Source organism: Polypterus senegalus, chromosome 12 (assembly GCF_016835505.1).
Source record: "Polypterus senegalus isolate Bchr_013 chromosome 12, ASM1683550v1, whole genome shotgun sequence".
Lineage (NCBI taxonomy): Eukaryota > Metazoa > Chordata > Cladistia > Polypteriformes > Polypteridae > Polypterus > Polypterus senegalus.
Genome location: NC_053165.1, coordinates 127,929,881 through 127,947,457, shown reverse-complemented (window position 1 = coordinate 127,947,457; position 17,577 = coordinate 127,929,881). Strand labels below are relative to the sequence as shown.

General features: G+C 40.4%; 1 protein-coding gene across 2 annotated transcripts in view; it reads right to left on the bottom strand.

Moving 5' to 3' along the window:
* Positions 1-17,577, bottom strand: part of alpk3a (alpha-kinase 3a) — a 143,595-nt gene that overhangs the window by 64,169 nt on the left and 61,849 nt on the right. For both annotated transcript variants that reach the window (XM_039773401.1, XM_039773403.1), the window contains one exon: positions 5,445-7,593. In XM_039773401.1, the coding sequence (XP_039629335.1) occupies positions 5,445-7,593 (2,149 nt within the window). The remainder of the gene's footprint in view (positions 1-5,444; positions 7,594-17,577) is intronic.

Sequence of the window (17,577 nt, the reverse complement as noted above, 5' to 3'; positions counted from 1 at the left end):
TACATTCATTTTATCTGGAAGTTCCAACTTGTGAGGAGTCAAGATTGTGGCGTAACCTACACAATGATAAAGACAAAAAGTACACTCCAAGTAACTCACTGATTAGAAAGAACAAGTCAGGGGTTGAATACAAAAAATATCCCTTGGAGCACAGTTGAATTAATCATTAAGAAATGGAAAGAGTATGGCACAGCTGTAAATCTGAACAGATTGTACACAAAAACTGACAAGTCACGCAAGAAGAAAATTAATCAGAGGGACCACCAAGAAATCTATGGTACTGCCAAAGGATTTTCAAGCTGCAGTGGCTAAGAGTTGAGAAACTGTGCGCACAACAACTGCTTCCCAGTTGTTTCACCAGTTGCGGCTTTACAGAAAAGTGACCAAGTGAAAGCCACTGTTAAATAGAACGTACATGACATCTTGACTACAGTTCGTCCAAAGGCACATGGGTAACTGAAGTCAGTTGGAAGAAGGTTCTTTGGTCTGATGACAACAAAACTGAAATTTGTAATAAAACAGACTTTGTCGTAAGCCAAAAACTGCACATTATTAAAAACACACAATCCACATTCTGAACTAAAGTGGTGGCAGCATCATGTTGTGGGGATGTTTCACTGCAGCAGGTTCTGGACGGCTTGTGAGGGTGGAGTGGAGGGTAAAATCAATGCATAAAAAATACATGGAAATCCAAGAGGAAAACCTGATGCACCTTGGGAAAAGGTTTGTTTTCCAGCAAGACAACAACTCCAAAAATTATGTTAATGTATTGGAGTTCTATATTTGTAATTAATGTATATCTTTGAACAGGTCTGTTTTCACTTTGACATTAAAGAGTCTTTTTTTGTTGACCAGCGTCAAAAGAACCAAAATACTGTAAATGCATGCTGATTTATTGTTGCATAATCTCTGCACACTGGCAAAATTCTTAAAGACTGAAGGCTAGCAAATATTACCCCATTTTTATAAAAATGGTGATTGGAATGATAAAAGTAAGTATAGGCTAGTAAGTTTATTGTGCATTGCAGGTAAATTAATGGAATCAATTATTAAGGAAAAGATCAAGCGAAAGTGGATGTGAATGTGAAAGTAGAGCTTTTCAATAGCAGGATTGGTAAATTCACAAAATGTTAAAGAGTGAATTCCATCATTTTTACAGCATAAAGACAAAGACTCCTACTAGCTGGACACATGAGGTAGCTACCTATGGCTATGAAAAAGTAGGTATCAGTATAATTTCTCTTTAAGTCAAGCATTTAGTATTGGTTCTCTTTGATTAAAACCTCATTTATTCCACTTCAGTCCTACTTGAGCCACACATCAGACATAAATGCATCTTTGTTAATATTAAAAATGTATATACAGTCATGTGAAAACATTAGGACACCCTTTGAAAGCATGTGGTTTTTTGTAACATTTTTAATAAATGGTTATTTCATCTCCGTTTCAACAATACAGAGAGATTAAAGTAATCCAACTAAACAAAGAAAACTGAAGAAAAGTCTTTTCAAGATCTTCTGTAAATGTCATTCTACAAAAATGCCTATTCTAACTGAGGAAAAAGATAGGACACCCTCACATGTATTCCCTCTTAAATTGGCTCAGATCTCACACAGGTATATCACACCAGGTGCACATAATTAGTAGATCGTTACTCTGCATGTTGAATGAGGCTTGCCCTATTTAAACCTCAGACATTTAGTTTGGTGTGCTCCTGACTGTTGAAGTGAGAGTGAGCACCATGGTGAGAACAAAAGAGCTGTCAGAGGACTTCAGAAAAAAGATTGTAGCAGCCTATGAGTCTGGGAAGGGATTTAAAAAGATCTCAAAAGATTTTGAAATCAGCCATTCCACTGTCCGGAAGATAGTCTACAAGTGGAGGGCTTTCAAAACAACTGCCAACATGCCCAGGACTGGTCGCCCCAGCAAGTTCACCCCAAGAGCAGACCGCAAGATGCTAAAAGAGGTCTCCAAAAACCCTAAAGTGTCATCTCGAGAACTACAGCAGGCTCTGGCTACTGTTGATGTAGAAGTACATGCCTCTACAATCAGAAAGAGACTGTACAAGTTTAACTTGCATGGGAGGTGTGCAAGGAGGAAACCTTTGCTTTCCAAGAGAAACATCGAGGCCAGACTGACATTTGCCAGAGATAAAGTTGACAAAGACCAGGACTTCTGGAATAATGTTCTTTGGACAGATGAGTCCAAAATTGAATTATTTGGACACAACAGCAGAGGACATGTTTGGTGTAAACCAAACACAGCATTCCAAGAAAAGAACCTCATACCAACTGTGAAGCATGGAGGTGGAAGTGTCATGGTTTGGGGCTGCTTTGCTGCAGCAGGACCTGGTCAGCTCACCATCATAGAATCCACGATGAATTCTACTGTGTATCAGAAGGTGCTTGAAGAACATGTGAGACCATCAGTTAGAAAATTAAAGCTGAAGCGGAACTGGACCATGCAACATGACAATGACCCAAAACATACTAGTAAATCAACCAAAGATTGGCTGAAAAGAAGAAATGGAGAGTCCTGGAATGGCCAAGTCAAAGTCCAGATTTGAATCCCATTGAGATGCTGTGGGGTGACTTGAAAAGGGCTGTACGTGCAAGAAACCCCTCAAACATCTCACAGCTGAAAAAGTTCTGCATTGAGGAGTGGGGTAAAATTTCCTCAGACCGATGTCGAAGACTGGTAGATGGCTACAAGAACCGTCTCACTGCAGTTATTTCAGCCAAAGGAGGTAACACTCGCTATTAGGGGCAAGGGTGTCCTATCTTTTTCCTCAGTTAGAATAGGCATTTTTGTAGAATGACATTTACAGAAGATCTTGAAAAGACTTTTCTTCAGTTTTCTTTGTTTAGTTGGATTACTTTAATCTCTCTGTATTGTTCAAACGGAGATGAAATAACCATTTATTAAAAATGTTACAAAAAACCACATGCTTTCAAAGGGTGTCCTAATGTTTTCACATGACTGTAAGTTGCTAAAAGAAGATGTATGAAGGAAGTGTCATTGTCAGGGCAATGGAAAAATTCCTCAGGAAATAAAATTAAAAATGTTGATATGCAAATTGATTTGATAAAATGATGTTAAAATCACACATTGTTCCATGTTATTTATACATTGACTATATAAGATCATTAGATTTAATTTGGTATTCTAATTTTTAAATCTACTACAGTATTCAGAAAAACAAGTGACAAAAGGCAATTCTCCAACAAAAAAATAAGTACAATTATATGTGGTACCTTTATACAATAACAACTATTTCATGCTGCTGGGCTACTGACACTTGAATCCATTGTTATGCAATGCTGGTCCTTTAAACTTTCAAAGAATTATTTTGCTTATAGTATGATATGCCATTTTGGATGTTTCAAGTGTAATCTTTAAACATTTATAGTTCAATAACTACACACTTAATTAAAGCAAAGCTCTGCTTCCTTAATAGAATTGCAGAGTAAAACATAGATTTTACAACAGGAGACTGCTGCAAGCTTAACATCCATCCATCCGTCCATTATCCAAACCCGCTATATCCCAACCACAGGGTCACCGGGTTCTGCTGGAGCCAATCACAGCCAACACAGGGCGCAAGGCAGGAAACAAACTCTGGGCAGGGCGCCAGCCCACCACAGCAAGCTTAACATGATTATTTAAATAAACTGCTCAAATAAATTAAAGGAACACTCTGAAAATACATCAGATCACAATGGGGAAAAAATCATGCCGGATATCTATACTGATATGAACTGGGTAATGTGTTAGGAATGTAAGGATGTCACAATGTTTGGTAGAAATGAAAATAATCAACCTACAGAGGGATGAATTCAAAGACACCCCGAAATTCAAAGTGAAAAAAATGATGCGGCAGGCTAGTCCATTTTGCAGAAATTTCATTGTAGCAACTCAAAATCGTACTCAGTTTGTATGGCCCCCACATGCTTGTATGCATGCCTGACAACGTCGATGCATGCTTCAAATAAGATGACGGATGGTTTCCTGGGGGATATCCTCCCAAATCTGGACCAGGGCATCACTGAGCTCCTGAAAAGTCTGACGTGCAACCTGGTGGCGTCGGATGGACTGAAACATAATGTCCCAGAGGTGTTCTATTGGATTTAGGTCAGGTGAGCATGGGGGTCAGTCAATGGTATCAATTCCTTCATCCTCCAGGAACTGCCTGCATACTCTCACCACATAAGGCCGGGCATTGGTGTGCACCAGGAGGAACCCAGGACCCATTGCACCAGCATAGGGTCTCACAATGGGTCCAAGGATTTCATCCCGATACCTAGTGAAATCAAGGTGCCATTGTCTAGCCTGTAGAGGTCTGTGTGTCCTTCCAGGGATATTCCTCCCCAGACCATCACTGACCCAACACCAAACCGGTCATGCTGAACGATGTTACAGGCAGCATAACATTCTCCATGGCTTCTCCAGACCCTTTCACGTCTGTCAAATGTGCTCAGGGTGAACCTGCTCTCATCTGTGAAAAGCACTGGGCGCCAGTGGTGGACCTGCCAATTCTGGTATTCTATGGCAAATGCCAATCGAGCTCCATGGTGCTAGGCAGTGAGCACAGGGCCACTAGAGGGCGTCAGGCTGGAAGACACCCTCATGAAATCTGTTTCTGATTGTTTGGTCAGAGATATTCACACCAGTGGACTGCTGGAGTTCATTTTGTAGAGCTCTAGTAGTGCTCATCCTGTTCCTCCTTGCCCAAAGGAGCAGATACCGGTCCTGCTGTTGGGTTAAGGACCTTCTACAGCCCTGTGCAGCTCTCATAGAGTAACTGCCTGTCTCCTGGAATCTCCTCCATGCTGTTGAGACTGTGCTGGGAGACACAGCAAACCTTCTGGGAATGACACGTATTGATGTTCCATCCTGGAGAAGTTGGACTACCTGTGGAACCTCTGTAGGGTCCAGGTATCGCCTCATGCTACCAGTAGTGACACTGACCACAGCCAAATGCAAAACTAGTGAAAAAACAGTCAGAAGATGAGGAGGGAAAAATGTCAGTGGTCTCCACCTGTTAAATAATTCCTGTTTTGGGGGTTGTCTAATTGTTGCCCTTCTAGTACACCTGTTGTTAATTTCATTAGCATCAAAGTAGATGAAACTGATTAACAACCCCCTCTGCTAATTAACTGACCAAATCAATATCCCACAAGTTTCACTGACTTGATGCTATACTCTGATTAAAAAGTGTTCCTTTAATATTTTTGAGCAGTATATTTGTATTTCTTTTTCATTATGTATTTTGTAATCCTGAGAGCTATACTGAAACAACAAATTCATGTTTTATAGAGCCATAAATAGCCTCTGTTCTGAGCTGCTTATGACACTTTACTTTCAAATTAAATATAACAAACAGTAATATTTTAGTTGAAACCATTTTAATAAGTCATTTGCTTGTCTTTAGAAATACAACTTACCTTTAAAGGGGTCCTGCTGCTTCTTCATTTCTTCTGCTTTTATATCAGTCTTGAAATCTTTATTGCTTTCATTTTTTACATTAGCATCTTCATACAGCTTGGGCACCTCAAGAGTGGATACTTTCCTATTAAGCTTTGGTGAACATTTTTCCACTGATGTGGTGTGAGGTGCCATAGGAGGCTGTAAAAAGGTCAGGCCTCGTCTAGACTGCCCAGGAGAAGCACAAGGGCTCTCAAGATCCTGTGAAAGTTGCCTTCGCTTAGATATCTCCTCCTTCTTCACCTGGTTATCCAAAATTGTTCCGTCCAATTCATCTCCTTTGGATTTTGAAATAAAAATCTTTCTGCGTGCCCCAGAAGCCAATTCTTCAGGTGTAGCAGAGGGAATGAGTGGCAAGATTTCATTATGCTTTAGCTTAGGACTGTTCTCAGAAGAATGTTGTGTAAGAGGTTTATCTTTTATCTCTGTTTGGGGGCTAGCCTCTTGTTGATTGTAGACCTCTTTAAAGAGGGTATCATCGACTCTTATTGAGGGAACTGAACTAAGTCCTAGGACATCTGCAATAGCAGTGTTTGCTGATGTAGAACTTTCAATTAGAACAGCTGGGGCACATTTGGGATCTTTTTCTTTTTTTTCCAATATATTATATTCAGAAGGTGCCTGTGTAGACTCTTTCAGTTTAGATATGTGAATAGACTGAGTTGACTGTGTTATAGAAATGGTTTCTTCATTCTTTAAACCTTTAATTGATAAGTTGTCATCTGGAATGTTTGGTTTTCCATCAAAAATGACATACATGTCTGTGCTTACTGCAAGCTTATCAGCCTCTGATAATAATATTACTTTTTTCGAGGTTTCTGCAACTGCTTCTGTAGAAGGGGAAAAAAAATTATTATCCAAGCTATTTTCATTGTTGCTTGACATTATTGCCACACCATCCTTATTTGTGTCTAAAGGAAGTGTTTCAACATTCTGACTGTTTTCAAGATCTTTTTTAACAGATCGTAGCACCTCTACTAAGGACTCATTGTGGTTAATAAAAAGATCTTCTGTTTCAACAGATGGCATTTCCACTACTGAATATATGTTTTCATGTGGCTTATTTCCAACAGCTGGGGAAACATCTAATGATAGATTTTTGTCCACAGCAGTAAGTATATTACTAGACTGGGCTATGTTTTCAGAAGAAACTGTTTTACTTATAAGTGGGACTTTCACAGCACCCTGCTGTAGGGGCAGTATATTATCAGTGAATGGTTTTTGTTGTTTAAAGGTGTTGTCTCCTTCAGAAACCTCGTGGTCTTTTGTCATCATGTCAGGCAACTCTTCTTGTGGAATAAGTGGCTCTACATTATTTAAAGTTGCAGAATAACAGTTTTGATCAGGGTCGCTCTTAACCACAGTCTGATGATCTAAAATTCCAATGTTTTCTTTTTCTACTATTGTTTTCTCAGGGAAAGACTGGGTTATCTTCTCAGCTTCATTACCTTGGCTAATAGCATTTTCTTCTGTTTGTAGAATTGATAATTCTGAAACATTTCTGCATTCATCCTGCATATTTCCAGTATTTAACTGGAATATGTGGATTGTTTCTGGGCATGATACTGGAATGTCAAACAGTTTCATAGGTGGTTCAATAATGTCACTGATTAATTTGGTTTCATGTTGCACAGGAATAACTGTATGTACTTTATTAGGTGTTATCATGACATTGTCTTCAGCTGAAGATAGTGTATCATTTTGTATATCCACGTAGCTCTCTTTTACAATTCCCAGATGTTCTGTATTGGTTTGATTTTCAGTTTTCTCAATATTAGTTGATATTTCATATTCTACTCTATCTGTGTGATTAAAATATTCATCCAATATCACAGGCCTAGTATTTGAATTGCCCCTAAACTCTACAGGAAATTCATGTGATGTATGCTGTGGTTCAATTAATAGCTTCAGAATTTTATTAGTTTGCTCAGAAGACTTCTGTTCACTTTCTTCTTGAAAGGTTACATCATTACTCACATCCAATAACTGGAATGTTTCTTCAGAAGGCTCAACTGCTAATCTATCACTCTTTAAAACAAGTAATGTCTTCTTGTCATCTTCAGGACTACCAGATTTCTTCAAGTCCTCATGATTCTCCACATACCCTACCTTTAAGATACAAAAACAATGCTGAAAAACAAAGATAAACCAGCAATGTGGAATGTTTTAATCTTACAGTATAACCTACTTCTGGGTAAAGTCTACTGGGTGCAAATATTAAATTAAAAACAAAAGTAATTGAGATTAAAGATCTATTTCATATATTAACTATAAAAGGAAGTTGTTCTGTTTATTTTTTATCATCTTGGCAAAATTATTTTCAGTTATTCCTATTTGTTGTGAAAACATTCCTTGTCTTTGGGTCTGACTCACATGTTAAGAGTGTTAAATGCCTATACTATTGATACTGTACACAAAGCAGATAAATGACAATATAAACAGATACCACTTTCAATATTTGTCCACAAGTAAACAATAATACTCCAGATGTCAATATGTAAATGTGGGTATTGGATAATACTCCCATTGTTCTATGTTAATGTTTCTATGTCTGGGCATTTTCTATGCTCAAATTTTCTTGGTAATCACAGTGATGAGAATACACTGCATAAGAGCATGTATTCTACTCAGTTCAATTGAAAATCTTATCACAGTCATCGCTTTTTAAGATAATATTATTTGAAACCTGTTATTAGGCAAAATGTAATGACTTCTGAATGTACTTTATGCTTGCCTATTATGTTTAATTCAAGATTACTACCCAGTCTCATGTTTAAATTACTTTTTATGTCCAATTTTGATCCTTTTGTTAATTTCAATTATGTTATTACTATTTATATTTACTATATTTATAATTATTTAATTTTTTCCTATTTAGTTTACTGTTTGATTTCTATGTGTGAATGCTTCTTCTGCTATGCTCCTTGTGTTTTGAGGGTGGTTTCCCAAAAGGCAAGGCCACCAGTCAATGTCTATTGAGGAACTGCTCCAAGCCCTATAAAGCATCATGGGAATTGCAGTCCCATCATAGTACACTGCATGGTACATTACAAGTGCTAGGTGGTTGGTGAGTTCTTCCATTTTGCTATTGCTATTATTGTTATCATACTGGCTTTTTGACTACTTTGCTTCTATTTTGGGGATTTTGATTTCTGTATAATGTTATGGTATTTGTTTGCATAGTATTCCCCTATTGTCTGCTTTTTTCATTTGAATTTTTTTAATATATTTTTTACAAAGATTTTTTGTTGCTTTGCTTTGTAATAGACAGGTGTTGTTGGTGATCCTCTTCCTAGTGGGGTAGCTTAAATATATTTTCGGACATTTTAGAGTAAATTTTTCAACTTTGAGAGTTAAGTGCATTTTAGTCCAGTGTACACCAAAACCAGCCACTGAAGCAGAAGCTAGGCTCACTTTCGGTGCGCATCCTATGGGTTGGCTGGTGGGAGTCAGGCCTACTTCCTTGGCTATTTTTGAAGGCCTCACATAACTTTGGGTACTTCAGATGAGTGGATCACAATATTATGCACACTTGGATTTCAGAACAATGTGGAAAAAAACTTGCTGTAAAGATGGGGGAAGAATCCTGTGATCTCTCAATTACAATACATTTTTATACTAAGGATTCTTCTTTTGCTTACGGAGATTTGTTGCAGCACAGGCATAGTTGAACTTTGGCCAATCAGTACTAGGGCAAAGTACAATGTGTCTGCAAGAGCTTACTAAAGTTGCAACAAAATGTGCAGGGTGGAGTTTGAACCAAAGACTTGAGATTCATAGGGGGTAGTACTACCTACTGTGAATCTAATTCAATTCATGGAGGGCATCATCAGGACCCTGTCTATTCATCCAATATATATTTGTCACTGGAAAGAAAAATCAATGAAGTAAAAATAAATGTTTTTCTTTAAAGATTCTTAGTAGTTAATTCTTCATGTACTTTGAAAAAAATGTTTTGTATTATGTAAATAAAGGAAGAACAAAACAAATCTAAATTTTAAAAGTAAAGCTAAAAATATAATGGAAAACATGCAAACTTAAAATACAAGGTTCAATTTTAAAATAAGACAAAAACACAAAAATCAAACAAAAACACATCTAATTTACAAAGACTGCAAATTTGTAATAAAAAATGGAATCCTGGAACAAAAAAGGTCTTTTAAACTACAACGTGGTACCAGACAAGGATGCCCCTTGTCACCACTGCTTTTTACAATCACCATTGAGCCACTCACAATTCACTGTCGAAATGCTATTGAGATAAAAGGGATTATCAGAGAAGGACTGGAACATAAAGTTTCTCTATATGCAGATGATATGGTACTGTATATATCAGACCCACAAAATACTGTGCCTACAGTCCAAACAGAATTTCAAAAGATTTCTGGTCTCAGAATCAATTTGAATAAAAATATGCCCTCCACAGTGAATTCTCAAGCATACAATATTAGATTGGACACCTTCCCTTTTATCATCGCAGATCAGTTAAAATGCCTAGGGGTAAACATCACAAGTAAATATAAAGCTCTTTATCATCAAAATTCTGCCGTCTGTATGGAAAAAATTAAGCAAGACTTGCATAACACTTCATCTCACATTAGCCGAAAGAATTAACATTATTAAGATTAATATCCCCCTCCTTGAACCGTCAACTTATCGTGGTGGAGGGGTTTGCGTGTCCCAATGATCCAAGGAGCTATGTTGTCCGGGGCATTATGCCCCTGGTAGGGCCACCCAAGGCAAACTGGTCCTAGGTGAGGGATGAGACAAAGAGCGGTTCAACAAACCTCCAATGAAGAAAAAACTTGGACGACGTTCCCTTGCCCGACGGGTCACCGGGGCCCCCCTCTGGAGCCAGGCCTGGAGGTGGGGCTCGATGGCGGCGCCTGGTGGCCGGGCCTGCACCCATGGGGCTCGGCGGGCACAGCCGAAGAGGTAACGTGGGTCCTCCTCCCATGGGCTCACCACCTATGGGAGGGGCCAAGGAGGTTGGGTGCAGTGTGAGTTGGGTGGTGGCGGGCGGGACCTTGGCGGTCTGATCCTCGGCTGCAGAAACTGGCTCTTGGGACGTGGAATGTCACCTCTCTGAAGGGGAAGGAGCCTGAGCTAGTGCGCGAGGTTGAGAGGTTCGGCTAGATATAGTGGACTCACCTCGACGCACAGCTTGGACTCTGGAACCAATCTCCTTGAGAGGGGCTGGACTCTCTACCACTCTGGAGTTGCCCCCGGTGAGAGGCGCCGAGCAGGTGTGGGCATACTTTTTGCCCCCCGTCTTGGAGCCTGTGCATTGGGGTTTACCCGGTGGATAGAGGGTGGCCTCCCTCCGCCGGGTGGGGAAGGGTCCTGACTGTTGTTTGTGCGTATGCGCCAACAGCAGTTTGGAGTATCCACCCTTTTGGAGTCTCTGGAGGGTTGCTAGAGGGCATACCTTCTGGGATTCCCTCGTTTTGCTGGGAGACTTCAATGCTCACGGGCAATGACAGTGAGACCTGGAAGGGCATGATTGGGAGGAATGGCCCCGATCTGAACCCGAGCGGTGTTTTGTTATTGGACTTCTGTGCTCATCACGGATTGTCCATAACGAACACCATGTTCAAGCATAAGGGTGTTCATATGTGCACTTGGCACCAGGACACCCTAGGCCTCAGGTCGATGATCGACTTTGTGGTGTGTCGCCGGACTTGCGCCATATGTCTTGGACACTCGGGTGAAGAGAGGGGAGCTGTCAACTGATCACCACCTGGTGGTGAGTTGGCTTCGATGGTGGGGAAGATGCCGGTCAGACCTGGTAGGCCCAAACGTGTTGTGAGGGTCTGCTGGGAACGGCTGGCAGAGTCCCCTGTCAGAAGTAGCTTCAACTCCCACCTCCGCAGAACTTCAACCACGTCCCGAGGGAGGTGGGGACATTGAGTCCAATGGGCCATGTTCCGTGCCTCTATTGTTGAGGCGGCTGACCGGAGCTGTGGCCGCAAGGTGGTCGGTGCCTGTCGTGGCGGGAATCCCCCAACCCGTTGGTGGGCACCGGCGTGGGGGATGCCGTCAAGCTGAAGAAGGAGTCCTATAGGACTTTTTTGTCCTGTGGGTCTCTGGAGGCAGCTGATAGGTACCGGCAGGCCAAGCGGAACGGCTTCGTTGTTGCTGAGGCAAAACTCGGGCATGGGAGGAGTTTGGAGAGCCATGGAGAAAGACTTTCGGACGGCTTCGAGGAGATTCTGGTCCACCGTCCGGCGTCTCAGGAGGGGGAAGCAGTGCAGTGTCAACACCGTATATGGTGGGGATGGTGCGCTGCTGACCTCGACTTCGACGCTGTTGGTCTGTGGTGGAGACCTCCTCAATCCCACTAACATGCCTTCCAATGAGGAAGCAGAGCCTGGGGACTCTGAGGTGGGCTCTCCCATCTCTGGGACTGAAGTCACCGAGGTGGTCAAAAACTCCTTGGTGGCAGGGCCCCGGGGTGGATGAGATCGCCCGAGTTCCTTAAGGCTCTGGATGTTGTAGGACTGTCTTGGTTGACACGTCTCTGCAACATCGCATGGACATCGGGACAGTGCCTCTGTATTGGCAGACCGGGGTGGTGGTCCCCCTCTTTAAAAAGGGGGACCGGAGGGTGTGTTCCAACTATAGAGGGATCACACTCCTCAGCCTCCCTGGAAAAGTCTATTCGGTGGTTCTGGAGAGGAGGGTCCGTCGGATAGTCAACCTCGGATTCAGGAGGAACAGTGTGGTTTTAGTCCTGGTCGCGAACAGTGGACCAGCTCTTCACCCTTAGCAGAGTCCTGGAGGGTGCATGGGAGTTTGCCCACCGGTCTACATGTGTTTTGTGGACTTGGAAAGGCATTGACCGTGTCCCTCGGGAATCCTGTGGGGGTGCTCGGGAGTATGGGGTACGGACCCCTGATAAGAGCTGTTCGGTCTCTGTACAACCGGTGTCAGAGCTTGGTCCGCATTGCCGCAGTAAGTCAGCCCGTTTCCATTGAGAGTTGGACTCCGCCATGGCTGCCCTTTGTCACCGATTCTGTTCATAACTTTTATGGACAGAATTTCTAGGCGCAGCCAGGGTGTTGAAGGGGTCGGTTTGGTGGACTCAGGATTGGGTCACTGCTTTTGCAGATGATGTTGTCCTGTTTGCTTCATCAGGCCGTGATCTTCAGCTCTCTCTGGATCGGTTTGCAGCTGAGTGTGAAGCGGCTGGGATGAGAATCAGCACCTCCAAATCCGAGACCATGGTCCTCAGCCGGAAAAGGGTGGAGTGCCCTCTCAGGGTTGGGGAGTGAGATCCTGCCCCAAGTGGAGGAGTTCAAGTATCTCGGGGTCTTGTTCACGAGTGAGGGAAGAATGGACGTGAGATGACAGGCGGATCGGTGCGGCATCCGCAGTGATGCGGGCTCTGCATCGGTCTGTCGTGGTGAAAAAGGAGCTGAGCCGTAAGGCAAAGCTCTCAATTTACCAGTCGATCTACGCTCCTACCCTCACCTATGGTCATGAGCTATGGGTAGTGACCGAAAGAACGAGATCGTGAATACAAGCGGCTGAAATGAGTTTCCTCCGCAGGGTGTCTGGGCTTTCCCTTAAAGATAGGGTGAGAAGCTCAGTCATCCGGGAGGGGCTCAGAGTAGAGCCGTTGCTCCTCCGCATCGAGAGGAGTCAGATGAGGTGGCTCGGGCATCTGACCAGGATGCCTCCTGGACGCCTCCCTAGTGAGGTGTTCTGGGCACGTCCAACGGGAGGAGGCCCCGGGGAAGACCCAGGACACGCTGGAGGGACTATGTCTCCCGGCTGGGCTGGGAACGCCTTGGGATTCTCCCGGAAGAGCTGGAAGAAGTGGCCAGCGAGAGGGAAATCTGGGCCTCTCTGCTTAAGCTGCTACCCCCGCGACCCGACCCCGGATAAATGGAAGAAGATGGATGGATGGAAGATTAATATCCTTCATAAGCTTTTTTATTTCAAAACATTCCAATATACATCAATAGATAATTTTTTAAGAAATTAAACTCAACCATAACCTCATTTATTTGGAATTCAAAACATCCATGTATCCAAAAGGCAACCCTACAAAGATCCTGGACATGGACAGAAATAGATGAACATACAGAGGCTTGGTCCACAATAGAAGTAAAATCCTGTAGTACTTCTTTATATTCCTTGCTTTGTACTCCTATAAATACAAGTTATTGCCAATATACTAACAAACCAATTATGCTTCACTCAATCAAAATATGGAACCAATGTAGGAAGTATTTTAAGACGGAGAAGCTTTTTATCTGAGGCACCTCTGCACGAGAACCACCTTTTCCCGCCCTCTCGAATGTAAGCAGTTTTTAATACCTGGAAAACATCTGAGATTAAATCACTTAAGAGGTCTATACATAGACAATGTTTTTGCATCCTACAAACAACTAAACTCCAAATTTATCTTACCAGCAACACATTTCTTTCACTACCTTCAAATATGAAACTTTGTTAAACAGAACCTGTCCAATTTTCCTCACCTCCCACCTACTGTTCCTCTATACCAGAAAAAATATAGCTCAGTCTCGAGGACTCAGAGCATTTCTGTAACATATAAAAACTATTTTACAGTCCCTCCCTTTCAAAAATCCAAGAGAAAAGTGGGAAAAGGATCTCTTATTCAATAATTTAGAAAAGGAGTGGAAAGTAGCAATGCACAGAATTCACTTGAGCTCCATATGCGCAAAGAATAGAATTATTCAACTTAAAATTATACATTGAGCGCATCTCTCTCGTTTAAAATTGTCCAAAATGTTTCCAGGGCAAGATCCAACCTGTGAACGCTGCAATCAAGCTCTAGCCTCACTGGGTCACATGTTTTGGGCCCGTGCCAAGTTAACATCATTTTGGGCCAAAATCTTTAAATGCCTTTCAGACAGCTTGGATGTCACAATCCCTCCTAATTCACTAACAGCTGTGTTTGGTGTACTTGCAGATGGGCTTAAAGTGGAGAAGGACAAACTATGATTGCCTTTACTACACTATTGGCACGTTGACTTATATTGCTCAATTGGAAGAATCATAACTCACCTATTTTAAGTCAGTGGGTAACTGATATTATATACTATTTGAAACTAGAAAAAAAATAATTCTCATTTAGAGGATCTGTACAAAACCTTTTCAGAACCTAGCAGGATCTAATCAATAACATTTTAGAATAAGTGTTTAAATTGAGGAAGCAGGTTCTCTCTCCTCTTTTACTCCATTTATCTCTATTCATGTATTATTTTATCTATTCATTTGTCTTTACCAGCATAACAGTTTACACTGCTGGCCTAGCTCTCTTTGTCAGGGGTGGGGGTTGATTTGTTTCAAACCTTTTTCTTTTTTCTTTTTGTAAAACACGAGTTATGTGTATGGATTTGATTTTTAAAAATTCAATAAAATTAAAACATTAAAAAAAAGAAAAAAGAAATGTAACAAAAAATTGTTAGCAGGGGATTGCTCCCAGAGTTCAAGAAAACTAAACTAGCAAGCCCAAAATACAAACTCAGAGTCTGAAATGGAAGAAACATGCAATAAATTCATAAGCTAAGAAATAGTTTACACACATAACTACCACAACAAGAACTTGTTTTTTGTATCCTAAAACTTGGTCAACCAAGGAGTGTGAAATGCTGACCTTTATACTAGTGCATGATGTCACATGCTGCAACTCCTGACTGTCATTGAGCAGTTATGGAACAGAAACAGTATACAAAATGGTGGCACTCATTAATAAACATGATGCCGTCATGGCAAGATACAAAATAATTTTAAGTAATAAAAAGCAATGTTAAAATAAAAAAACTAAAAGTAAGAGAAATGAATTACATATATTAAGAAAAAACGAAAGGAAAAAAGAGGCATAGACATATTTGGAATTATTACACAGAAAACCTTTTAAAAATTCCTGACCAAGACATAGGTGGATATCAAACACAACATAAGTATAAAGAACACCCTGTAAGCAGATTAACACCAAATAGGCCAAGGCACACAAAAGTAGATGATTTACTAAATAATTGAAAGAAAAAAGAAGTAAAAACTGGGAGAAATCAAAGCAGCAAGCAAACTGTTTTACCTTAAAAGAAATTGGAAGAATATTTAATGATACAGACTAGAAGATGAACCATAGTGAGAAAAACTAACCAAAATTCATTATCCAAAAACCAATCGTCTCTGTAAGAGCCATTCTTTAAATGTTTAATGTTAATGTTAGAATTATTTAATTTCAATAATAGAATTTCAGACTGTTATAATTACTTAAAATATGATAGAGCTAATATGTAATGTCTTTGCTTTATCTGTAAAACTGAGTTAGGAAATAGCCTCATTGCTACGCATGGACTATTGGAAAAATCTGCAAATAGCAGAATGGCATACAGTTTTCTGACCATTTTGATATGAACATTTGAAAGTATGAGAATATGACTAAACTTAGAGAAACATGAAACCTTAAGTAAGCCATAAACAGACCTTTCTTTAAAAATAAACTTTATTGTCTTTAATATCAACCTTTTCTCTAGTTTTTGTGTGAATTGTTTTGCTATGAATTTTAATTAAAGGACCAGAAATGTCCTATGAAGCAAACTTAAAGCTGCAGAACTTTGGTAACATGGTACAAATGCAGCTACACTATCTTTCTAGTCATGATGTTCAGAATACTTTGGATAAAGTAATCAGTTTCACTCTGAAGAATGATACTAGGCATTTGTTAGTGGGGTGGGAATTTGTAGTTAAAACTTTCCTAAGCTTCTTTTTTTATTTCAAAACATCCCAATACACATCAATAAATATTTTTAAGCAATTAGATTCAACAATAACCTCAATTATTTGGAACTCAAAACATCCACATATCCAAAGAGCGACCCTACAAAGACCTACTGTAAGGCAGAAGGTGGCGTGGCTCTACCTAACTTTCAATTTTATTACTTGGCAGCAAACATACAAGCTATAAAAACCTAGACACAAACAGATGAACATACACAGGCCTGGTCCGCAATAGAAGTAAAATCCTGCAACACTTCTTTATATTCCCTGCTTTGTGTCCCAATAAATGCAAGCTATTGGCAATATACTGATAACCCAATTGTGCTTCACTCACTCAGAATATTGAACCAATGTAGAAAGCATTTTAAGATGGAGAAGCTTTTATCTGTGGCACCTCTGCAAAAGAACCACCTCTTTCAACCTTCGCAAACATATGCAGTTTTTAATATTTGGAAAAAATTTGGGATTAACTTGCTTAGAGATCTTTATATAGGCAACATCTTTGTATCCTATGAATAACTACATTCCAAATTTAACTTTCCAGCTACACATTTCTTTCAATATCTTCAAATTAGGAACTTTGTTAAACAGAACCTGCCCAATTTTCCTCATCCTGCACCCTCATTCATGCTGGAAAAAATATTGCTCAGTTTCAAGGACTTAGACATCATCTCTGCAATATATAAAATTATTTTACAGTCCCTCCCTTTCAAAGATCCAAGAGGACACTGGGAAAAAGATCTCTTAATCAATATATCAGAAAAGGAATGGAAAATAGCAATGCAGAGAATTCACTCGAGTTCCATATGCGCAAAGCATACAATTATTCAACTCAAAATTATATATCAAGCACATTTGTCTCGCCTGAAACTCTCCAAAATGTTTCCAGGGCAGGATCCAACCTACAAACGCTGCAATCAAGTCCCAGCCTCACTGGGTCACATGTTTTGAGCCTGCACCAAATTAACATAATTTTGGACCAACATTTTTAATTACAGACAGTCTTGGTGTCACAGTACCTCCAAACCCATTAACAGCTGTGTTTGGGGTTCTTCCAGATGGGTTTAAAGTGGAGAAGGACAAACAAACTGTGATTGCATTCACTATACTTTTGGCACGCAGACTTTTTTTGCTAAACTGGAAGAATCCTAACTCTCCTCTTTTAAGTCAGTGGGAAACCGATGTGTTATACTATCTGAAATTGGAAAAAATCAAATACTCAGTTAGAGGATCTGTACAGATTTTTTTCAAAACATAGCAGGATCTAATCAATAATATTTTAGAATAAGCACTTAAAGCACCGAAGAAGCAATTATTTCTGCATTTTTTTTC